Source organism: Delphinus delphis, chromosome 1 (assembly GCF_949987515.2).
Source record: "Delphinus delphis chromosome 1, mDelDel1.2, whole genome shotgun sequence".
NCBI classification, from domain to species: domain Eukaryota; kingdom Metazoa; phylum Chordata; class Mammalia; order Artiodactyla; family Delphinidae; genus Delphinus; species Delphinus delphis.
The window spans coordinates 150087015-150113352 of NC_082683.1; the positions used below are offsets into that span (position 1 = coordinate 150087015).

General features: G+C 41.5%; 1 protein-coding gene across 5 annotated transcripts in view; it reads right to left on the reverse strand.

Annotated features, from left to right (window-relative positions):
- The window catches only part of SRGAP2 (SLIT-ROBO Rho GTPase activating protein 2), a 238017-nt gene that overhangs the window by 110755 nt on the left and 100924 nt on the right, over positions 1-26338 (reverse strand). For all 5 annotated transcript variants that reach the window (XM_059995823.1, XM_059995807.1, XM_059995813.1 and 2 more), the window contains exon 4: positions 5711-5873. In XM_059995823.1, coding sequence (XP_059851806.1) covers positions 5711-5873 — 163 coding nt within the window. The remainder of the gene's footprint in view (positions 1-5710; positions 5874-26338) is intronic.

The window sequence follows — 26338 nt, forward strand, 5'->3', positions numbered from 1 at the left end:
GGACACTAGTAACTGCATTTAGGGCCCACTTAGGTAACGAAGCATAAAATCCCCATCCTAAGATCCTCAAATTCATCATATGTGTAAAGACTTATGGATAAAGTAAACATTCACAGGTTCTAGGGATTAGGACAGGGACATCTTTGGGGTGGGACCATTATTCAGCCTACAACAAAAGCTATTATGAATATTCAGGTACAAGTCTTTGTGTAGATATATACTTTTATTTCTCTTGGATAAATATCTAGACATGGAACTGATGGGTTATATGGTAAGTACATATTTAACTTCATAAGAAACTGCGAAACTATTTTCCAGAGCGGTTGTCCCATTTTACATTTTCACCAGCAACATATGAGAATTCCATCCATCTGAACAGTTGGTATTGTCAGTCTTTTTAATTGTAACCATTCTAGTGAGTATGTTGCATATCTCCATATAGTTTTAATTTGCATTTCCCTGATGATTAACGATACTGAGCATCTTTTCATGAGCTTATTGGCCATTTATATATATCTTCTTTAGTGATGTGTCTATTAAAACCTTTTGCCTATTTAAAAAAATGTGTGTATTCTGTCATCTTATTATTGAGTTCTATGTATTGCAAATATATTCTCCCAGTCTGTGGCTTATCTTTCATTTTCTTAACAATGTCTTTCCAAGAGCAAAAGTCCAAGAATTAATGAAGTCCATTTTACCTTTTATTTTTCTTTTATAGTTCATGCTTTCTATATCCTAAGAAATCTTTGTCTCTTCAAGGTCACAGAGATTTTTTTTTAAGAACTTCCCAAGTGACTCTCTTGCAAAGAAGAAGTTGAGAACTACTGGTCTGTTGGGAATCTGACCTAGCTTTCTCAATTTAACCTGACTTTCTGCCATAGAACCTTAGGGTAATAAAGGTAAAACAGGAGTACAGTTACCTGAAATACCATAAAAAGAAGAATGCGATTCAGAGTCTTAGGACTGTCTGAATTGACTGGTTTCCAAGCCTAAGTGTGAGCAGCTGTTAAGGGCTAGAAACAGTGACTTGAAAAGCCAGGTTGGAGGTACTTTTAGGGTATCCCAGCTAAGTGAAAGGAGGAGAGGACAGGACTGTCTTCTCCCCAGTGGGAAAAAGCACACCCAAGTTTATTTCAATTTAAACTGAGAAAGTGAGAAGAATGATTTCTATTCTTGGTGGAATTCTTTAGAACATGCCTTTCACAGAGACGAGATGGAGCTGGGAGTCAGAGTTGGCAGTATTTGGCCCCCATTTTTGAAGTCACCACATTAAACAAATGAAGGTGGCAGCAATAATATTTCCCCAGACCTTGGTTCCGACAGGGGTTAGACAGACTGAGCTTTCATTGCATGAAAGGAGATGTCAGGAGCACCAAACAGGCACAATTTTCCCTGGAGTCCTAGACAAAGTGGGCCTGTTTCTAAGCTGTGGACAGGAGGTTACTTTCTCTAGATGTTATATTTAGCTAAAGGAGTCTCTACCAGGGCTTCATGCAACATGTAAAATATGTCCCAGCAGACATAACCACAAACCAGAGGGCCAGCAGGGAGCATCCCTTAAGGGGGTTCAGTAGCATAGAAGGGCCAATTGTGCAGCCACCCTGACATCCCCAAATTAGCTGAGTTAGCTGTGAGCCAGATTTTTGGTCAGTTCTCATATTTAATGAGTCTTTGTTTCCCTCTTACTAGAGATTCTGCCCCTGGGGAGAAAAACATGCTGCCCTATTTCATTCTCAACTTCCAGCTGCTTGTCCAGACACCAGGTAGGAGAAACAACCCAATGTTGATGTTTAACACCTCCAGACCCTTTGAAGGGTTGTGTGCTAAAGAAAAGATTAGGTTAATTCTGTAACTAAGTGAAATATCTGAATTCAATTAAAAAGAGCAAGAAAATCCAGAGTACTCTCTACTCTGCATACAACACCTAGAGAGGCCTAATAGAACACGTAGGTGGAAAACCTTGGGTTCTAGAGCCAGATGACTGTATTCAAATATACTAGTCTCACTTCTTTTTTTGCTTAATCTCTCTAAGCCTCAGTTTCTTCCTCCATAAAAGAAGGATAATAGTAATAACCACCTTATTGTAAGGATTGAATAAGATAAGGCATACAAAGTGCCTAAGATATTACCTGGCACATAAGGGTTCCAAAAATTTTGGTTTTGATGATTATAGCCTTTGCCAAAGGATCATTAAGTTTTATAGATTAAAAAAAATTTTTTTTAAGGAAGAAAACCCGTGATTTTTGCCAGTGACAAGCAGGTTCAAATTCACTAAAACGCAGGTAAATTTTCACAGGTGTCCATAGCTGAACCAGAAACAAAGGTATCTTTTCGGAAGCCTGTGTCTCCAGAGAAATGTGGGTTTTCCTTTTGCTACTGGAACCAAATTTACAGGTAAAATAAGAGGTATATTTATTTTATATATTTGGATTTCAGTGTGGTGTCTCTTGGTTGCTGGCCATCATAGATAATAGAATCTGAAACAATGCTTCATTCTTTAAGAAATGTGGTCTTCCATTGCTTAAGCTAGCCGCCTCTCCATACGCAGACCCACTTTTGTTCACTCTTATCTTGGGGACTGTAGCTTACCTATCACAATTTAACAAAGGTCATCCAACAACTGGAAGGAAGCCCTCAGTGTAGGACACCTTTGTCATCACACAATTACAGTGTATTTGGTTTCTAAGGTAGCATGGAGGTCGTATAGCCCAAATACTTTTCCTTAAACTTGAGGGGACTGAGGCATAAAAAAGAGAGGTAATTGTCCAGAGTTTCAGAGTTACTGGCAAAGCTGAGCAGAAGGGAAAGGGTCCCTTAGAGAAGGGCTCTGCTCTAATAGCATAAAGTAAGCCCCAGAAAGCTTCACATAACTTCCAGGGTGACCAGGGACATTCCTCAGTTCTCTTACCCGATTATTATAGCTCAACCAGTGGGATTCTAATTCTTCATGTGCAACATATTCTAAACAAAAGAGACTGAAAATTTAAGGTATGGAGAGAAAATGCTTCTTTGTCCATTACTAGAAAGCAGAGAGCCTCTCGCCCAGCCAAAAAGAATTAACCTATTCTTACAATCAGCCAAGCCAGCTTCTACCTTAGAGTTCTCTGCGTACATTGGACACCAGGGGAGAGAAAAAAGAGGTTATTAACCCTGTGGGATAGTAAACATTGGCTATTCAACAATCCTACGGATATCTCTAATCAGCTGTAATTTAACTGATGAAAAGTTATAATGATCAAGAGAAAATCCTATGATCCGTAACAACATACAACCATATGAACAAATCTCACAAATACAATAATGAATGAGAGAAACCAGACACAGAAGAGTACACACTGCATGATTCTATTTATATAAAGTATGAAACCAAAGAAAACTAATCTCTGCTGTGGACAGCCTGGACTGATGTTGTCCTTGGGTGTTGGGACCACCCCTCCCAACACCCCAGTGACTAGAAGGGAGCATGAGGGGACTTCTGGGGGTACTGAAATATTCTGTTTCTTGATCTGGGAGATGGTTACCAGGTGTGCTCAGTTTGTAAAAATGCATTTAGCTGTAAGCCTATGATACATGCACTTTTCTTCAACGAAATGTAATATATAAACAGTCCTGTGATTGATTAGAAATCCTTCCTTACACCCTCAGCATAGAAATGCACGGCTTAAGGAGGTCAATGCTTAGACCACAGCTAGGAATATCATTCATGAGTGGGTAGGGATATACACCATGTCTTATATACATGCCATGCACTTAGGCTTTTTGTGAAATGTGAATGGCATTTGAGGAACCAGGAACATGTCTTTGATAGCTGGCTGCCTTTGGCATAAACATCTCTGAGATCTGGAGGGGTTATAAAACTCTCTCTGCTTGGTTCTTCTCTAACTTTCTGAAGCTGGGAGAAAAGGGACCTGAGAGATTGGGTGAAGTCTAGATAGCTGAAAATGTCTCATAAAAGTTTTTCTCAGATGAACAGAGAAAATGGAGGAGGGAACTATCCATCAACCCCTTTTCTTCTCAAGATAGTCTAAGTGGCTGTCAGGATCGTAGAGAAGTGGTATCTGATCACTGTCAAGGTTCCACCTAAATAGGTTTAAAAATATGTTTTTTAAAAATAAAGATTGTATATATTTCAGGTGTACAACAAGATGAGTTGATACACACATACACAGTGAAATGATTACTACAGTCAATATAATTAATATATCATCTCCTCTCATAGTTACCTTTTTTGTGTGTGTGAAAAGAGCCCCTGAAATCTACTCTCTTAGCATAGTTCCAGTATTCAATACAGTATTATTAACTATAGTCATTAATTTTAGTCACATACAACATCACCAAGTGTTGCAGAATGATTCAAGTTAATGAAAAGCAAGCTAGAGCAGATTCTGGGAAGCATGAGGACACGGTGAAAAGTACCCTCACCCCTAAACCAAGTATGGCCCCAACGAGAGCACAGCCGGGCCACTAAAAATAGCTAGCGAGCTCTGCAAGGAGTTATCTTTCTCTTCCTTCTTTTCATTCTGAGATGATTGTACCCTTAATATCCTGTCTGTAAGACACAGGGAAAGCCCCTTCACAGATGCAACTATGTAGATGGACGATTCTAAAGCAGTTCTTTTTTCATGCTGGTATAAACAGAAGAAATTGTGTTCTAATTCCAGACGTACTGAGATCTGTATACTTCCTAATGTTAAGAATTAGAAAACTGACGAAGAACTAAGGCTACTATCGACCACAGTCCTATTTACTGAAGTCCATTCTCTCCCAGCATCAAATTTTAACACTGGATTTTGTCAACTGCGAACCAGTGAATTCCCTATATATGAAATCAATGATAGCCCTCTATATATCCTCTTTTTACATACCAATTGTGGGAAGATTATTCACCTTCTAAAAAGTCTTCTGGGGATGTCAGAGCTTGAATGTTGGACATGGTATATCATGTACAATGGTTGGGGCTTTTGCCACCATTTGTAACCAAAAGTCATAAATAAATGACTCCATTAAGAGCTCAGGTTGAGATAGCTTAGAAAAGAGCTTCTTGGGTTTCCAAAAGGCTAGTTCCACTACTGACAGGTAAGGTGAATTTGGTATAAATTTCTTAAGATTATCACAATAAATTTTGAGTTTTTCCTTAGTCAAATTTTTCGACATACACCCAAGGATTTGTGACAAACAACTGAGCTTCAGAAAGCATTCAGGGATGGGTTTGAATTCCACCTGGGGTACCAAAAAAAAAAGAGGAAGAAAGCATTCAGGGACCCAAAGACAAAGATACGTCATGATAAGAATAACCAAATTCATGAGTTCACCTTGGCCAAGATGAGAACTTGGAAAGAGAACTAAACCAAAAACATAAACATACATGGATTTTCTAAATGAACTAGAAGAATAAATCATGAAATGACACAGAAGGTTTCCACATCTCAACAGCTTCACAAACCACTTAGGAAATCAACCAAACACAGTCATTATTAATATACGCAAATTATGAATTATGCTGCCAGTCCTGGGGTTGTACCTTGCAAATGGTTACTTTCTCAGGGCTACTATAAATTCAACTCAGAAAGGAAGAAAAAGAGCCAATTCAAATTTTTTCTCCATAAGTACATGGGAGGGCAAGACCCATGGAAAGCCTTTTAAGTGGGCCAATAAGATATTCTTTCTTTTATTTACAAGACTGTGTCTTTGACTAGAAATAGCTATTTACCTTTTTAAAGAGTCTTCCTGAGTCCTCACTGACTTGGACAAATCGAGGAATGATATTATTCAGGTAGATGTCACTCAGGGTGGTGTGGTCCCTGCTCTCCCGCTTCACCTGGTTTAAGAGGAGATTCCAGCAGTTGACTGGAGAGAGAACATTTTGATCCTTCCTGCGAGAAACAGCAAGAAAAAAAAAAAAATCAGTGTTGGTAAGCAGGCAGGGCCAACATCTATGACTACAGTCCATGTCACAAAATCGCAGCAATCAGAGCCCAACCAGAAATAAAGATGTCTTTCCTGAAATTGCACCTCTAGTTTTCTCTTTTTCTAAAAACTCAGTGGAGGAAAAAGGGAGAAAATAAGAATAATGAAAAGGGGAAGGAGGAGAGAGGAAGAGGGAAAGAGGATTAGAAGAAGCAGGATTATCTGTTGAGCATCTATTATGTTCTAGAAACTTGGTAAAATCTTTATATGCATTATCTCATCTAAGCTCCATCATTTTGTTGTCAAAAAAGAACTACCATTATCTCCATTTTACTAATTAAAAAAAAAAAAACACTCAGAGAGGTTGTCACTTGCCCACAGCTACTAAAGAGTCACAGAGACAGTAAGAGGGAGTCAGGGACCAGAACCACAGTTCTGTTCTGACTAGAATGATTCTAGGAGGTCTAACTCCAAATTCCATGACTTCAACCACTAAATCATTTGGTTTTTGTCTAGGATTAGAGGGAAAAGTTAGTCTCTAGACAAAAATCTACACTACAGACTAAATAAATCCCCACACATTCATCTCTCATAGGATTCAATGAAGACAACTGTGGAGGCATTTGCCATAAAAAGGTCACCGAAAACTCTTCAGCCTCACAGAACGCATCTACAGAGGTTAGATTTCATTGATTGAGCCATTTTCTATGTCCCATACAACCAAGAGCATAAACAGTATCTGAACACATGTGTTCCAAAGATGTCTACAACCTGAGTGGAACAGTAAAGCACCAAACCTAGATGTTCATTTCTACTGAAATCGCTGTGATCCAAAAGAATTATTGATTACTTACATAATCAGCTCACAGCACTAATTTAAGCAACACAAAGTTTTACATCTGCAAGTTGGACTTCTTAAAGGAGAGAAACAGAAGGTAGGGGTTATTTATCAAGCGCTTACTGTATACTTGGCCCATGGCTGGGCCCTATACTCATGTTGTTTAACTTGAACTCTACAAAACTTGATGAAGTGGGGGTTATCAACCACATTCAGCAGATGAGGAAAGTTGGACTAAGAAAGGTTAAATATCCTGTTCAAGGTCACATAGCTAAAAAGTGGCAATGCTGGCATTCAAGAACAAGCCCTGTAATTGAAAAGAGAATGCTTGTAATCACTGCAAAGTATCACAACCAGTTTGTTCCCGTTTCCCCTCTCCCCTCCCTACAGACACACTCTTAATGCAAAGAAAGTGAGCTGAGAGTGGCTTGGTTAGCAAGTCTGCACCACTTCCCTTCCTGCTGCCAGGCACCTGTGACTTGTAGAGCATGGAGTTCAACTTAGAAGGGCTCTTTCAGTTCAGTCGTAAGGTAATTATTAACAAATAATCCCGCCACACCTATTCTAGCTTCTGAACACACCATTAAATCAAAATATCTGTCTGACCAGCACCAGCAGGCTGTTTCAAACGAATGAATATTAGAGTCCAAATTGAAACTGTTCTATAACTGCACTCCTCCCCGACCCGCTGCCCCAGGCACCACACTTCTGTGGTCAAAATCCCTAACATGTATGTGCTGACCACTGTGGGAACAATTGTATCCACTTACCTTTCTAGGGAAATTAAAAGATTTCTATGGAAATTAAAAATATATACTAGCTAAGAGAGAGAGATACATGTAATTAGTCCGCTCCTTTCAAAATTTCTAGCATCTGGGGGAAAAAAAAGGTAAATAGGAAACAATCCTAAACTCAAAATGGTGAGACCTGCGCACAAGCATTCAGCAATATTTGATATTTCCACTGCAAGAAAACTTTCAAACTGATTCCAAATCAGTCTCAGTTACAAAATCCTAAGTAATCTGATTTTTGGGGGGTGGCAAGATATCCATGTCCTCAGTAAGCATGGGATATACCAGGCAATTACACTTGCTTTTTAAAAGGGCAGATCTCCCATGACCTTAACTTTACAAATGGTTTCAATCTGTTTCTTGCAGATGAATGTGGGTTGGTGGTGCCTCTTTGTTCTTCTCCTAGAGTGCTTTACACACATAAAAACATACTACAATTCAATTTTATAAATATATAAACACTTGTATCTTAAATGAACAAAGTACAGTAGTAGGAGCTTTAGTGGTTATAAAAGTGCTGATGTCACAGTACAGTGTGGGCGACAAAGAAAGACCTATAATATAACAAAAGGTTAAAGGTATGAACAAGGGGCCTCCTAGCTCACCAATGTACATCACAGATCAGATCACAAGTGAGGCAGGAGAGGCAAAACCGGTTCAATACCATGCAAGGTGATGCAGAGCATAAATACCAAGGGGACCCTTGAGTAAACAAAGATGAGTTAAGAAGGATGGGCAGAAGTGGGACTCTTTTAAAATGCCTTATCACTTAACATTCATAAATATATATTTATTGAAAATTTCTAAGGTGCTACAAAAACTTTTACCACATGTATTTATTTCCATTCTTACAGCATGTGGTGGGACAGCCATTATTAGTTTCAGGGAGCAGCAGCTTTAAAATGTGTTCTGAGAAATGCTGGAGTTACAGAGAATCATATTTCAGTTTCAAACAACTGTAATATACCCATTCAAATGAACAACCCCCACTGAAATATGTAAAGGACGCAGGACCCAGTTTCCCTGCAGTAGATACCACCACAATGTCTCATGGGCTGCTGAGGTGAGCTTTGTTATATGCAAGCTTTGGAATAAAGAATCAATGCGTGTATCCAGACTGCTGGAAAACATGTTATCGATCAGAATGTATGCTGCTCTGCACAGGTTTAGTTTTGAATTCAACCTGTGTGCCTCCTTGAGTAAAGCTGTTCAGGTGAGCACATGATTTGAGACACAGTGGCCAAGTTCAATTACGTGCCACAGAAGGCTTAGGGGCCTATGCTGAGTTCATGGTAGACCACAGTTGGGTAGTAAGGATATACACGCTCAATATCATCTCATTTCATTATCAGTTGTTATAAAGCTTATTATACATTTCCATTTATCCAATTAATATTGATGAAGGAGAATAGGAATAGCTTCTGGGTAATGTCAGTGATTCAACTTTAAAACAGAAAACACCCTTCTTTTTCAAGCATCTAAATCAATTTAAAACTATCTCAAGATTATGACAACTAGTCTGCATGAGTCGGGATTTCTTGATATCGAGCAACCCAAACCAGAACCTGAAATAACTTGGATGCTGAAACTGATATAAAACTGCAACTATGATTCATAATCTGGGTTCATAAACCCAGCCTCATTGTTTCTACTGATTAACTCTGTAATAAGTACTCTTTATAAATTGGCACTTTAAAAGTAGATTTACACCTATGAAACACTGCTTTGATCTGTTGCATATATGGGAGTTCTATGTAAGATTTTCAATTTAAAAAAGGAGTCTATGGCCCTAAAAGAAAGTACTAGACTCTGTTGTCTGTTTCTCCCAGGGTTTCCCAGTTTTTTACGATTACTGTAGTTTTCATACAATATTTTGGGCTCTTTGAGTTTGTATGCTTTCTCAGACTTATTTCTCCTTCCAACGGAGGTGTCTTAATTAATTCATTTATTTATTTTGGGATAGTGGTGGGGAAGGAGAGGTGTGGGGCATGCAGTAGGAGGGGAACACAATTCCACTGTAGAGGCAATTTTCCCAGCCACCGTGAACAAAGGCGAAACACACTTCAGGCTGGAAAATGAGCAAGTCAACGAGACGTGATTTCATAGGGAGCAAATTAAGGTTCTGTGAGAGTGGTTTCCTGCTTCAGCAGCTTTGCAGCCTGATTTTATTTGGGGCTGCTAGAGCCAAGAGAGCTTCCTTTGGTCAGGAGATTGAAATTTGTCTTTATATCTTTTCCATCTATCATTTGTTTGTACAGTTTCCTTACTTCCCCCACCCACAGAGTCTTAGGTTGTGTGATACTTAGGCATTTAAAGAAAAGGGTCTGTATCCCTTAGGCATGTGCTGAACAGCTGCAAACCTCCTCAAACACTAATCCCTAAAAAGCAGACAAAATATCCAGAAGTATTTTTATTACTTAAACATTTTTTCAGGAGGAAGATCAAGAAAACGTAATACTGTAATTGAGAGGGAATGACTCTGGAGTCAAAAAAAAACCAGGAGAAAAAGGAGGCTCAGAAAGTCACGAGCCAACTATGCATCCACAGAATGATCATTGTAAATGATCTAAAAGAGCTAAACCCGGGGCTTCCCTGGTGGCGCAGTGGTTGAGAGTCCGCCTGCTGATGCAGGGGACACGGGTTCGTGCCCCGGTCCGGGAAGATCCCACATGCCACCGAGCGGCTGGGCCCATGAGCCATGGCCGCTGAGCCTGCGCGTCCGGAGCCTGTGCTCCGCAACAGGAGAGGCCGCAACAGTGAGAGGCCCGTGTACTACTAAATAAATAAATAAATAATAAAATACCTAAGGTGAAGAGCTAACTCCATAAAGGTCCAAATTGGCCTTGACAGAACACTTCCCTTTTTTCCATCTCCCCTCTGTTCAGTTTCAGTTGTCTCATCTATAAAATGGACACATGTCCTGTTGTTGTACATCTAGCTCCCCAAAGATCTTCAAAGCATGACTGTAAAATCCTGCACGCTCTCCTGGCCTAAGGTGCCATTTAATTAATGATGACTATGTTCACAGCTCTGCAGATGGGCTGCATGACACAAGCCTGGCATTACCGGATGGCTTGAGCTTCTGCATTGTTCTACTGAGGTACGTTTCCTTTTGGGCCAATGGTCTCTGACTCGCCCACCTCATGGGGCTGTTGTGTGGCTCAAATGTAAAGCACTATACAAATGCGAAGAAATATTATTATTTTTATTTCCAAACAAACTAGGATTCAGCATTCATCAATTTCCAACATGCTCCTCACCCGGCCCTGGGTCAGGGCCAAGAGCTCAGCCTGCTGCAAATGCACAGCCCTCAGCAAATAATGGCTGGGATCAGACCGCAGCAACAGGCAATTAAGCAAGCAGCTGTAAGTCTCTGGGAAGACATGAGGGAGATACCAACAGGAGAGCAGAATTTAATCTTCCACTGTCCTTCTGCCAAGGGGCAAGGTGGAAGGATCAGTCCTGCGTTCCACACAGGAAACTGTGCTGAGGTAGACAGGAAAGAAGCCAAAGGGAGCCCAGATTGCCAGAACCCTAGATGCTTCTGCAGCTTCCACCGAGACCCCTTTCCCAACATTCCTATCAAACCTGTCAGTCTGTATATAAATATGGCAAATGTCAATACATCTAAGAAGAATGCGGCTTCTCACTTTTAAAAACAGACATACATGTGAGGGTCTACAAACACCCAGATGAGTTAAACAAATACATCATTCAATATAGATTATTGAGTACCCAACTATGAGGAGGATAAAAAAAAATAAAAGGGATCATTTAGTGATAGTTGGACAGGAAACTAGTGACCAGGAGGAGGCTAGATTTTTAAACCTAAATTCCTGCCTGGTACCTTGATTAAAATGAAGTGAACTGAGGCAGCCAAAGAGATTACTTTATTCAGATGAGTGTTATTAGCCTTTCTGGCTTACTTTTTCTATTATGCATTTTGCTGATGCTGACAGAAGCAGACCGGCTGGATAGAGAGGCAAAGCCGCAGCGGATTTATGGCTTGACAGTGCCATGCATAAAATCAGACCCTTGCTGACCCAGATAAGCCAGAGGATGGTTGGGATTTGCTGCAGAAGGTGTTAAAAGAAGGAGGGGAAAAAAATCACCAAGGTGAGAACTGACTTGAAAAAGATTCTGCCTATAATAGTTGCTGCTGGTTGGGTGACCCAGTGGTACAGTGGCAGCCTGGAGGTATCTTTCAAAGATAGGCAGGCGGGCAGGCAGGGAGGGGGCAGGCACACTTCCCTGGGCTTATCACAGCTACAGCTTCAGTTTTGCCAGCAATGAGATCAGAGTAGGAGAGTTCAGAGACAGAAAGAAAAAAGGGCCAAAGGCAAAAAAATGTATATTCTATGTATGGAGAAACCAGCTTTCAAATTTTCAGGGACAAGTTAATACCACAAATTGTCTTCAGTAGCCTAGACAGATGATTAGAAAGGATTCAAGCAGTGGTGTACCCACCTTACTCAAAATAGTCTAAACTGTCCCCTATAATCAGATTTGGGGGAAGAGCTGTATGGAAATGGAATTCTTGTGGCTCTGGATTAGTTCCAAGGAGCCCAGCCACACCCTTGGGATAATGGCATATTCAAGATCCGGGAGCTTAGGAATCTGCTTTGAAGTTGAGAACTGGACTAGCACGTGTCTGACATCTTAATGACTATTTCCTGAATGACTGTAGGGCCAAGGTTCCTCTGAGTCAGGTCAGAGAACTGGGAGTGGTTCCCAAATCTGAGCCATTGTAGAAGCGAAATGGAAATATCTCCATCAATTTATGTCAGGTGAGAGACTTGGCCTGCCCTTCAAGCACCCCCCACCCCATCCCATGTTCATGGCGAGAGAAGGTTAGAGGCTCACTCAAGACAGCTCTGTGGACCCCGTGAGAAGAGACTTGGTTTAGTGGGGGCGGGGGGCCAGGGTCGACACAAGATTTGAAGCTTTTCCATCCCAATTTCTTGCCTAGATTTCTGACAGCTTATTGTCCAGCCTTCTTCTCTGAGTCCCCGATCTCTAAAGTCTTATTTCGTTCATTCATTCAACAAATACTGATTGAGCACCACTATGTGCCAGGCACTGTTCTGGGCACGAGGGTTAAAGGGAGCAAAATTCTTGCTTCTGACCTGCTTCTCCCATGTTTACAGACCTCCTGGATCCAAGATATGACTTTCCTGCTCCTAAACTGTCGATCAGCTATAACCCACATCCTACCCCAGTCTTGATGCTTGAGTGTACACTGGCTTGGATGGCCCATCATGAAACCCTGATTTGGCTGACTTAGAAGATCTACCTTCCCACCAGCCCATTCATGGCTTCCGCAGACCTGGGTCCTTCCCTTCATTTATATCCCGTGTCCTGCCACTAGCATTCTCAGAACTATAGGGAGGTACAAACAAAGAGGTTACTAAACCCTCCTTGTGTACTCTGAGTACAACCAAAATGCTGGAGAACAAAAACTATGCCAATATGATCCATAGAACTAAGGGCCTAGAAATTTACTTATGTATTAAAATTTCCCCTGTCAACCACCCCCCCAAATAAGGCTGTGATCTTTCAAAAGTCTGAGCTGACTAATTCACTTAATTAAAATGAAATATCATAGCAAGAGCAAAAGACATGTGATTGATGACCAAGGAACAAAAGAGTCATATATGTTTCTCAGTTTAAAAAGATTTTATAACCATCTACATTAAGTTAGATCCACATATTCCATAGAATAACCTGCAAACAACTCTACAGTTATATCTTCAGTTTTTTCTTCTGTAGTTAATTAAGATGTCACCAGAAACCCCATAAGTAATTATAGCACATGACAAACACACAGAGAGAAAAAAATACATGCAGATGTGTTAGCAGATTTTTTTAATGAATGAAATTTTGGGAGATGACTGAGACAGATAGTTTGGCTTACTCCTGGTAGTTCATTCTAGAAAAATAAATACCTGTTTGTGCCAAACTGGAATGATGTCACTCAGAAATCCACACACATCTTCAAAGCAGTAACCACTACCTTGGGAGCAAGCATCTCTCAGGCACCAGGCAGGAGTGGAGAAGCTTGATCTACAGCCAGTAACTCCTCTTGCCTGGCAAATGGTCCTTTAGCATGTCAAGTACCAACAAGCCACTTGAGAAGAAAGGGTATCCCTAAGATTCAGACCTCCCCCTCCAGAATACCCGTTAATGAGACAATATGTTTCCTTACTTGGCTCATGATAACAATGAGAAAGGAGAAATAAAGTAAAATGATTTGGTTCTGTGAAACTATAGAGCTACATGGAATGAAGTCTAAATAGTCATCAGGTCTGCGGCCTGCATCATTATCAGTTCTCATGTGTTATTTTGATATTTATCTTGCTTACTGGAAGGAAGCCTCTTGAGGACAGGGGATAGTTTGGAATACTCGATGAACGTCTATCACCAACAATGGGTGGGTAGTTAATCATTATCCACTAATGACAGATATCACAGCCACAGAAATCCTGTTAAATGTAGAGCACAGTAAGACAATTCATTTAATGAATAGTTAATATCTTCGGCCTCCATTAATCTTGCCTAATCAACTACTGCAGCATGAATCTGGGAGGCTGCTGAGTGACTGAATTTGTTCACCCACTGGTTTGTGTGCTGTAAATTACAGCATATTATTAACCATGCCGACACTTTGCTGGCAAAATTTTAAAGGGACGGGTGGAGTAAAAGACGCCTTGGTCAATTTCCAGGTTAGTCGGTTACTGAGTTCTACTGGTCTATAAGGACTCTGGATGAACAATGATACCCCATCTCAGCAAGGTGGTATTCTGTGGAAAGCACTCTGAACCATGCTTACGACCTATAGTCTAGTCTTAATTCTGCCACTTGCTGGCCAGGTAATCTTGGATAAGTCACAGATGCACTCTGGACCTCAACATTTCTTCATCTACTTAAAAAAAAATAAATGGGGACAGCAGACCTGCCCTGCCCAACTCACATGGCTATTATGAAGATCAAATCACATGAGGTAATGTCCATAAAAAAAAATCATAAAATGTTCTACACCTACATATCAGTATCGTCATCATGTGTTATTATTGTTATAGCTATGTTATTACTTGGCAGTCCATACAATGTATTTACACACACAAAACAAAGTAGCTAGAGTCATGTCTAAAAAGACAAACATGTCCCCAAATTCCCAGGCCTTATTACCCAAGTTGCAATGAACTTGCTTTATCAATTTCATACTTTGTCCGTGCACTAAATAGGAAAACATGTTGTTGCTATTAATTTATCATCTGGTTCTCTGGAAATTCCCAACCTCAGTGAATCTCCTGTGGAGAGGAGACCTAGGAGAGGCTTTAAAGGGAAGACTTTTAAAGTGCAAAGAGAAACACCAGAGGGTATAAAAAACAGAATCCTGGGCTTCCCTGGTGGTGCAGTGGTTAAGAATCCGCCTGCCAATGCAGGGGACACGGGTTCAAGCCCTGGTCTGGGAAGATCCCACATGCCGTGGAGCAACTAAGCCTGTGCGCCACAACTACTGAGCCTGCGCTCTAGAGCCCGCGAGCCACAACTACTGAGCCCATGTGCCACAACTACTGAAGCCTGTGTGCCCTAGAGCCCGTGCTCTGCAAAAAGAGAAGCCACTGCAATGAGAGGCCTGCGCACCGCAACGAAGAGTAGACCCCACTCGTGGCAACTAGAGAAAGCGCACACACAGCAACGAAGACCCAACACAGCCAAAAATAAATATAATTTATTAATTAAAAAAAATAGTATCCTGGTATTTCAGAGCTAGAAGGGCCTTTCAAGATGGTCTAGAGTCTAGAACAAGCTTGTCATTTTCTAAGTGAGGAAACTGAGGCTCAGGGAGCCTGGAGTCACAGAGATAATGGCAGAACAAGGCAAGGAACCAGGTGTCTTGACTAGCAATCATTTTCTTATTTTATTGTGGTTGTTGCTCTATTTCAACTAAGATGCTCTTAGCATCTATAAAGCACTGGTGCTGAAAGAGTTAATGGGCAATGCTCAGCTGCCCAAGCCCCAGAGCACAGAGCTATTCTAAGACAACACATAACAGGAATACCAAGGGTCCATGAACCCAGAGAGAGCAAAACTGCTGGTGCCTAATGGCGCCGGGAAGCATGTTGACACACTGCATGTGGTTACACATGAAAGGCAAGTGAATAGGAAAAGTAGTTTTGAATCCCACCCAATTCTAATTTGGGATTGGCTGTGGTCACCTACTGGAGGGCTGAGCCACACCCCAGCCACTCTGTAAAATGACCCTTCAGTTCCTTCGCTCCCTATTCTGTGGCCTCAGTTAACTCCCTCTCTGCCTTCATGAGGGCCATAACAGATATCAGGAAAAGAGGATGATCAAAGGACAGCAAGGTCCAGGAATGAGTGTGGGTGACCAGGATCACTCTGTAAGGGGAAAATTCTCAGTCTGGATTCAGGTGATTCTCACTAATATCTACCATCTCCAGGCAAGTGTGTGACCTGAAGCCTTGAGCAGCCACACTCCTAAGTCCATAAGAGAGTAGTTTCTCTAAGTGTGAGTGTTCAGGACCCCAACTCACCTTGCATCAGAATCACCTGTAGTGCTTGTTTAAAATCTGGATTCCTGTGCCCCTCTTGCCAGAGATTCTGATTTGCTACAAGTGGAGTGAGGCTCAAGAGTCTGCATTTTAAATACCCATCCCAGGTTATTTTATGCACACCAAAATTTTAAGAACCAATGTTCTTAAAAGCAATGTTTTTCAAACTGGGGGATACAACCCATTAGTGGGGTTAAAAAAAGTCAACTTAGCGGGTCACCAGCTAGCACTTTTCAGAAAATGAAACAGAAAACAATGGAACAGAATAACACAGAACAAAGTGGAAAATATCAGAGTACATCACATAGAGCAAAGATACCTAGGTTTTGTTTTACAAAAATGTTGTTGTTAGTTATTTATTTTAAAATATACATATGTCTGTATTCCAGCTTGCAATATAAGATATTTGGGGGGGTGATTACACACCCCAGACCCTTTTGAGAATCTGAGGATTTCTTCAAAGTATTCACCTCGAAAGAAGGGAGAGAAAGAGGGAGAAAGGAAAGAAGGGAGGGAGTGAGGGATAGAGGGAGGGAGGGAGGGAGGGAGGAGGATGTTATGTACATACACATCTTACTTTGCATGAGTCAGGGGTCCCTGAGGACTTCTCTTGGGGACATTTCCTACAGGGTCTAATACTCTGGTCACAGTAGATGCCTGATATTACTGGACTATGCCAACAGCTTTCTCCTGATGCTCTGTAAACGACAGCCAGTGTCTGCAAGATGCACCTGTAAGATATGTGGCTCCACCATGCTGATTCCCTTCCCCTTATGTTTAGGGTGACTAGAAATGTTGAAGTTAAACAATGTTCTACAGAACACTAGGAGAAAGCTGATGGCAAATTCCAAGAATAAGGATTCTGAAAGCGACGGTGTGGGCACAATGTCACTGCTACTTGAGGAACACGCTCCCTTGTCTAGAATACGCAGGGGCAGCCTGTGGGACTGGCACCATTGTGCACCCCTATTGATAAGGTCATTAGAGGAACATATACTTTATTCCCAAGTTAGCGACTTCTCTGACCTGTCAATACCCACATTTAAAGACAGAGAGACGCAGCCTCACTTTCTCTACGTGACCAAAAGGACAGAAATTCCTTAGTCCTTGATGGAAGATTCAAAAAGGGCAAAAACAATTAGAAAAAGAGCAACAACCCAGCCTGATTGTCAACACAGTCTCATTCCAATGGTTAGAGCTATCTGCATATAGAGAGGGTGAACACAGGGGCTAAGGTTTTAGAAACCAGCCCTTGCCAAACGAGGCATATGGAGAAGAGACGGAAGGGTGGCAAGATATAACATGGGAGGGGGCAAGGGGAGATGGGGGAGCAGGCAGGGAGGACCACTGAGAAGACAGAGACTCAAACCTCAAAACTATTCTAAAATTCCCTGATGCTTTTCAGTAATTTGTTTTCATGTGGTGGATATTGGCACAGCATCTAGGATGCTTTGGGTCCATCTGTTTTTGAACTTAAGCTGTAGGCAAGATTCAGAACAGCTGGAATCAGCAGCGCTGACCATGTTATATGTGTCTGGAGGAAGGAGAGAAATAAAATGAGTGTGTGGAAAGAGGGTTAAATGGGGCAGAGGAAGGGGAATCTGGAAGCCATCCCCAGACAGAGAGGAGAAAATGTCCAGGTCAGAGATGATGCAAAAGAGCTATTAGAGAGGCGAGGGCATCTGAGTGAAGAAGGCCAAGGAGGAGAAGCAGCAGACCCATCAGAACTGGGAGTTAGCAAACAGGGCTGAAAATTCTACAAGTTCATGTGTCAATGAGCAGTGCCCTGAGGCTTCACCTCTGAGGGACCAGATGGAGCTCATCCAAAGGTCCTACATCAAGCATATTACATGAACTACTGATAAACAGTCCTCACAATCACAGCCTAGAACTGAGATGAAAGCTAGATTCTTGGTTCCCTAAATGCAACGGAGGTGATCACGGAGAACGCTAGGGAGAACAGGAGAGGAGTAGTCTTAGGAGAAAGCAGCAAGGGTCCCAATCCATAAAATGGCTTTCCCAGAGTCACAGCAGGCCCAGGGATGGGGGGGTGGGGGGTGTCCACAGGATGGTCCTCAGTGTATGCTTTGTCTGGACTTTTGAACACTGTGTTTTGGTCCTCAAGGCTAAAAACAAAAACAAAAAAATTTCAAACCAGTATTGAAATCTAGTTAGTAGTAGTCATGCCTGTTTCAGAGCATGGGTTAGCAATTCTGAAACTCTGTGTATACTCTAGTAATGAGCGATTAAATAAATATATTATGGATAATGGGTACCAGGTTTCTCAGTGTTCAGAGAACAGAGTTACAAATATGGAAAGGGGAGAAAATAGAATAAAACATGTAGTATTTGGTTGGAATTGAAGATATCGATGTGAACTCATAGGCTTCAATATAGATAACACACAGACAGATAGAGAAATTGATATAGAAGTATGTGGGTAAATGTGTGTACACATACATACATCTATTTACTACCTCTGTCTGCTGAAGGGGACTATAAACAATGGTACTCCAGTAACAAAGAGCACACCTAGCACCCATGGTTTCTAAATACCATTCCTCACTAAAAGAAACCAGGGCTCTTTGAATAAATGGCTCCAGAGGTGAAACAAGGAAAATACAAGATGTACCTAGAACATCTTGTTGCGCCAGGAAGTATAAGAAGTACTCAAAGAATGATGGGGGCATATCAAAAGGACACAGGAACCAGCCTGCAGGGACTCTACTAGCCAAATCTGGGACAATATGAGCATTAAAATAAAGATGTTAAAAGATTATAAACTACTGAATAAAATCAGAATCCATGAGTCCACATTGATATAAACAAACAAACCACCAGACAAATATAGAGGGAGATGGAAACCTCTTCCTTACAGTAGAATCCCAACCAATAAATGTAGAAGGAATGATGGAAACTAGAAAAATGACCATTTGGTAACCATCATAGTAATAACTGATTCAAGCAAGAATCAATAGATGCTAAAACTAGTGGGTATAAGGTTTGAAGAATAACATGATATTTACTTGGTCTCAAATGGGACAAATCATTGACAAGTGCCTCCTCACATGGTATATTGAGAAGAATACAACATCCCTTCTACGGTATTCCTGCCCAAAGTACATAACCCGAATAAAGAAATGTTAGACATTAACAGAAGTATCAAATTAGAGAATATTCTACAAAATAGCTGGGCTGAATGCTCCCCCAAAATGTCAATGTCATGAAATACAAAGAAAGACCTAGAAATCTTTCCGCATTAAAGGAAACTAAAGAGACAACTGAATGAAATGCATAATCTTGGACTTTGTTTTGCCAAAAAGAAAATATTTGAAACAAATGGTAGATCTGAATGTCTGTAGATTATATAACATTATTGTGTCAATATGTACACCCTGATTTTGATAACTATACTACCATTGGGTCAGAGAACAACCTTATTTTTCGTAAATACACATTAAAGTGTGTAGGATTAAAGGAGTATCATGTCTGTAACTTATGCTCAAGTGTTTCATAAAAACAAAATATGTATGTGCATGAGTTGTATATGGAGAGAAAGAAAGAGAAATATAAAGCAAATGTTAATATGTTAACATTTTTGGACAAGTTGGGTAAATGGTATACAGAAATTCTCTGACCTATTGCAATTTTTCTGTAAGTCTAAAATTATGTCCAAAAAAAAATTAAAGATCCCATTCTGGATGAAAAGGGTATCAGTTCTCCCATCTTTCTTTCCTTTGGCAGTAAATATATGCTACTTTGTGTTATCTTTCTTCGTATAAACCTTCTGTCTTCCACATGACACAACGAGCCTCCTGAGGGCAGAGGCTGGGTCCTATAAATCTTCGTGACCCCAGCACCTGTCAGAACCTGTTGATCATTGTTGATGATGAAGATGCAGCCGAGTGTCTATTACTGAATCACATGTAATACAGGTGACTAAAAAGGTCCCTCTACAATTCTGGCTCCTCAGTCTTGAACTCTATATCTGTTAGGACACACACATTCACACACGCCTATATATACAACCTTAAATGTTTCACGTTAACTGGTAACTTCTATAAGCTAGAATACTGGCTTAGTCTTCTGTGCATATTTAATTCCTAGAACAGCTCTAGAATAAGTGCTGAATAAATGTTTGCTGAAAGAATAAGTGAGCCTTGCATAGTAGGATTGGTGTTCACCAAAACTTTCTATGCTAATTCACAAGAGGGCCAGGAGTGGACTTGTTTTTCAGAAGAAATAATAGCACAAGGATGTTCTCAGCCCCCAAAATAATAAGCAAGAAACCTTATCCAAGATTTTCAAACCAATTCTTTCTGGCTAGAATGGCTCAAAAACGGGTCCAGATCTGATAAATCACTTTTACATTATATATATATTTTTTGTATTATATATATTTTTTCCATATGGCTTCCCTGGACTATGCTGTAAAGTAGGTTTCCTAATCATTCATCAGCCGTCTGGAAACTCAGTACGTGTATCTGGGGGCCGGGAGTAGGGTGAGGACAAAAAAAAAAGAGGCATCACTGAATTCTTTGTAAGCCACATTACCTTCATTCACTTCCAGTTAATGATGTAAAGGAGACCTGGCAAAACCAACACTGAGAATGTGCAAGAATCAGGTTAGCATCTAAGACAAAGCCCCGAACAATACCATTTAATCCGTATACTAGAAGCACCTGAATGGCTTCAGGAGGTGCTAGTGGAAGAATGTGCCGCACACCTACCTGAGCGTGTGCACGCATAGTATATGTAGAACTCAGTGATAGGGAAGGGCACACATTTCCACACAGGACCAGAGAAAACAGAAGCAAGGAGGTGGCTGACAAATCTAGTCCATGTATAAAAAGGCGAGGGGGGCGGGGCACAGGCGGGGAGAAGGGCAGAAAGTCAATAAACCTAAGAAACTGAACCTTTCTTAATTGTGCCTGCCTTCCTGGGTTTATTTGCTTTCCAATCAGAGTCCACTCAATGCCTGTGCTTTTGTCTTCCAAAGGAAATGTTTGAGGCATCATTTCCACCTGTACGTTGCGGCATGGATTCTGTACAACTTCCTCCTTTTGCTAAATCCTCGAGATGCTGCCTGTAAATTCAAAGAATTTCAAGCATCAACAGAAACCCCCACCCCCACCCCCAGAACTTAGTTACGAACATCTGTTGTTTACAAGGGTTCAGGCTGAGAGCTGCCAGACTTGTTCTGCAACCTCTACTTTTAACACAGAGGCTGCCAGGGAGGGATGTCTGAATTCCACGCAAGGATGCCCTGTCCCAACTGCTTAAGCAGAAATCGGCAAACAACAGCTCAGCATCCTCCCGTTGAAGATAATCCTAGTTTGTTCGATTCATTTTCTAATCCTGATTCTTTAACTAGCTGTACCCAAAACATGTTAGGAAGCAGAGCTGTGCTCATCAATCTTCCCTGAATTAAAAACCCGAGGGGCAATGATCCAATGATCGGTGGAGGTGTATAAGGGCAGGAGACTCTGGAAAGGATTTCAACTCTGAAAAACCCAAACCCTACTTTTTTCTTATTCTCCCTAAATCCTTCATTAACACTGAGCTCTTCCCACATGACTCTCTTTCTCTTCACAGCATGATACCTCAGTACAGCACAGAAGTTAGATATTAAAGTCTTTACTTCAATTAACTTGGGACCAAATCTAATTGAGAACATAACTGCTATCCTTTACCTCTCCCTGGCTGAGCCAAGCACGAGTGCCTCCCGAGCCCTCCACCTTCCCTCCCTTCCCGGTGACTACTGAAACCTGCTTTACACGGGGTCCTATTTTTAGATTCGTGTGCCCATGCGCACATGTGTGCTTATTATTCTCTCCCAGCCTGTCTGATTTTTCCCCATATCAATTATGAGCGTCCTTATAACAGAGACTGTCTTTTCTTCTTATCTTGTAAACCCTCCCACTTAACACAGTCAGCTCCCAATAAAGATGACATGGCTTTTGCCTTTAAAAAAGAACTGGATCCAAGTCAATTCACTTAATTGGCTATGAATTTCTGAAAATTAAAGAACTTGCCGCACACTGCTTCCTGTGTCTACTGTGGAATTATTATGGACTTACAAGAGCCCAGAAAATGAATACTAAAATTTCCCTGAGCCCAGCACTGTTGTTAAGGGACATGATCACCAGGGCTGTGCCCCTGGCAAGCTGAAAGCCCAAGGTGTGTCCTGGTGACATTCTGACGGCACAGCCAGCAAGACACAGGAATGCCCCAGCCTCCAACATCCTCCCAACTGTGCATAAAAGCATGTTTTGCTCCCGACCTGCCCTCTATCATTCCCTGCCCTAAAAGGATGATATGAAGCCATTTATGCAGAAGCTTGTAAGCCTCTGTGTGGCCTCATGAGACAGACAACCCTGTAAACCACAGTCTGTTATGCTCATGACTGAGATTTGTGCTGCCCTGGCCTGCTGGTCGTGACAGTGGCCGCTCAGGAGGCTGAACAGGGCTGGCGTTCTTTTATTCCCCTGGGGCGCGGTTGGGACCTGTGGGTCTCAACACTGCATCTTTAATGACCTGGCAATTAGTGCTAACTACTACCTCCGTGAGGACAAGGACATCCGAGGGTGATTGTAATACAAATTTCCTCTTGACGATTATGAGCCTGGATCTAAAAATAACACGCCAGGGTTAATGACCTGCTTCAAGGTAGTTCACGACACCTTGTGAATAAGACACCGTATAGGACAAAACATACAACTGCTGAGTTTTTATAAGAACTGGACATACAATTATATAGAGTCACTGAATTGCGTATTTCCTCCCAATGTAGCCATATCATAAAAATCAAGGGGCAGGAAGAGTCTGTCATTCGGGAGGGCCCATGGGGGTCGCTGAAGTGAATGGAGACTGACATACTATTACCTAGGGCCAGGCTTAAGAACGCTTAACTGTGTGCAGGGAATAAATGGTGAATCTAATCTACTAGTGTTTTACCTGGTATAGCTATGTTTGGTCCCAACTCCTGAGGACAAGAAAAATTGTCACTGCTACTTACATTTACTCTAGGTCAAGCACTGTCTCAGGGCTTCACATATATTAAAATTTGTTTAATCAGCATAACAACTCCATGAGGTAGACACTATTATTATCCACAATTTACAGATGAGGAAACTGAGGCAACTAACAACCTTCTTGTAAAATCACACAGCTAGTAAGTAGAAAATCCAAGATCAGAGCCCAGAAAATCTGGTTCCAGAGTCTGTGATCTTGACAATCACAGCTATATTCCTTCTGTGGTGATGATAATTAGATCGGCTACCATTTTTTGAGCATCTAGTAAGTTATAGGCACTCAGCTAGTACTTTACATATATTATATCTAATCTTTAGAACAACTCTTCAAGGTAGGCATTATTCTCCACATTTCAAGGATGAGAAAACTGAAGCGAAAAGGGGTTAAGTGACTTGGTCAAGGTCACACAGCTGTAAGCGGAAGATCCAAATTTGTCTGGATTAAAGCTCTCAGCTTTTTCTGCTAAGCTGTAAAGCCTCCCAAAGAGCTTTCAAATGAATTCTTTCTCTGTTCAAAAGACAGGCCACCACTCTGTCTTGCTGATTCCCAAAGTGCCTGTGTTGCTTCTATCCTCTTTTGTCCACATGAGAGGAGACCTCCCAACTCTTCCAAAAAGGACCCAACCACCACTGAAAGTTCTATATGGACTGGGCCAGTGAAAAACTCACCAACAGGCCTTTTGTTAGTTTCTAAATAAAGTCAGCTTGAGCCATGGCAAAAGGAAGCCAACCTTTGCTCAACACCAGATGCTAATTCTCGGCAAAACCTTCCCTGAAGGAACAAACAACTCCCAAATACGTCCAAAATGAATGAGTGACACACTGGTCCCAGGAAGTAAGGGGTTCTTCCTTCTGGCAGCTTCAGGCTTCCTCCTACTTCCCTCCTCAAAATCACCCCATATTCAAAGAGGAACTTTCTGGTCCTCCACTCTTTTCTGATTTGCAATCACAGCTATAACATTCTCCATGGCCAGCTGACTCTGTTTTTCAACCCAATGCTGTCCTGTGAGGCTGATGAACAACTGTGAACTCAACTCCAGAGGAGAAATCCATCAGCAATAGGTGATGTAACTGCAGAGACTGTGCACATTCAAACACTGGGCCCAAGGCCAAGAACATGGACACTACAAGAATTTCTCTTTAATTAACTGTGTACCTAACCTCCCACTGAAAGGAGTATTGCAGGTCGAACATCTACCAGATTCTTGGGATACCTGAGTGCCGCTCCCTCCCTCACATCCCTTCCAATAAGTTCCACACTCATAATCAGGCAAATAAGCAGATTTACTTTCCATGTGTATTTCCTTAATATACTGCTAATTTAATGTTAGTGAGAATAGAATAGTGTCTTATTCCTATCCCCAGTACCTAGATCAATGTCTGTATATAATTAGGTCCCCCAAATGTGTGCTGAATGAATACACAAATAAATATATCTCTTAAATCCCTTTTCACCCTTTGCAATCTGAGTACCACAGACAATACAAAGAATCGTCCCCTCTTTTAACTCCTAAAACCTTTACTGTTGGAAATCAAACATTTCCACAGCCTCAACCATTATCTCTCTATGAACTTGCCCCACTCTCTACCAACAACCCACACATTAGCTCTGAATATGGTCCAGATCTTTAGCCCTGAATACAGCTATTCATTTTCTGTCAATTACAGATACTTCAGCTTCAATATCCTTCTGATGTCTTAAACTTAACAACCAAACACCAAATTTCTCATATTCCAGACCTTCAAAAACAGCTCCTTCTCCTAACTTTGGTATTTCTATTAAAGGCACCATTAATTTACCAGTCACCCAAGTCCAAAAGAAACTTCACAGCCCTCTTTTTTTTGTGTTGCCAAGATTACTTGAAACCCAAATCCCATCAGTCGGGACTACCCTGGTGGCACAGTGGTTAAGAATCCGCCTGCCAATGCAGGGGACATGGGTTTGATCCCTGGTCCGGGAAGATCCCACATGCCACAGAGCAACTAAGCCTGTGCGCCACAACTACTGAGCCTACACTCTAGAGCCCACGAGCCACAACTATTGAGCCTGCGTGCCACAACTACTGAAGCCTGTGCGCCTAGAGCCCGTGCTCTGCAACAAGAAGCCCGCGCACCACAACAAAGAGTAGCCCCCACTCGCCACAATTAGAAAAAGCCCGTGTGCAGCAACGAAGACCCAACGCAGCCGAAAAAATAAATAAACAAATCCCATCAGTCAGTAATTCCTGTAGTCTTCCCGTACCAGCTGTTTTCCATCTGTCTCTAGACCGTAAGCTCCAGGAGTGCAGGGGGCAGTATCTGTCTGCCTGGCATGTGCGTGGCACATGGTAAGAGCACAATACATGCTTGCTAAATGGACTGAAGAATCGATTTCGATCCTTTCCATCCCTACCCTCCCACCCTAATTTAGATCCTTATTACTTACTGTGACAACTGGTTTCACTGTCTCAAGTTCCTTGTGAATTAGCAAACCATCACCATTAAGGATAAGGTTAATCTTCCTTAAGTAGAGTTCACAACCTCAGCTTGGACACTTGGTGTTCCTACCTTCAGTGGTTTCCAGTGTCCACAGCAGAGAGCCAAATCTTATTCAAGAGTCAGGGCTCGCCATGATATGGTCCTATCTACTTTTGTCCAGTTCCTCCATATACACTCATTACCCCAACCAAACCAGTCTACTCACTGTACCCCGAAAGTGCTTTGTACTTTCCTCCTGGCTGTAGCATCTTTCCCCTCCCTCTCTCTCCACGTGTCAAAATCCTAGCCATTTTCAAGGTCTGGTTCAAATCCCATTCCCCATCTTGAAAGTCTCCTGACCTACCAACTGTGCATCATGCCTTCTGTAGCACGCACTTGGTACCTACCCCATATTGCCCTACAATGAATATCTGTGTTATTATGTTCAGGCATAATTTGTCCCTGATTAGATTATAAAGTCATGTGGGAAAGAACCACTACTTCTACTTTGAATCTCTCTCCTCTAAGAGGCTAGACTAATACCTTAAAAATGTTCAACAAATATTTGTTGTTGAGGAGAAGGAAAAGCTGGAAGAAAGACAAGATGTTGGCAGTGGGTTATAAAGTACCATAAGGTCTTTGTAAGGAACACAGCAGGATAGCATTGCAGGAGTGTTCCTCTAAAACTCAACAGGAAAAGAAAAAAAAAAAAAAACCATAACCCTACCTCAA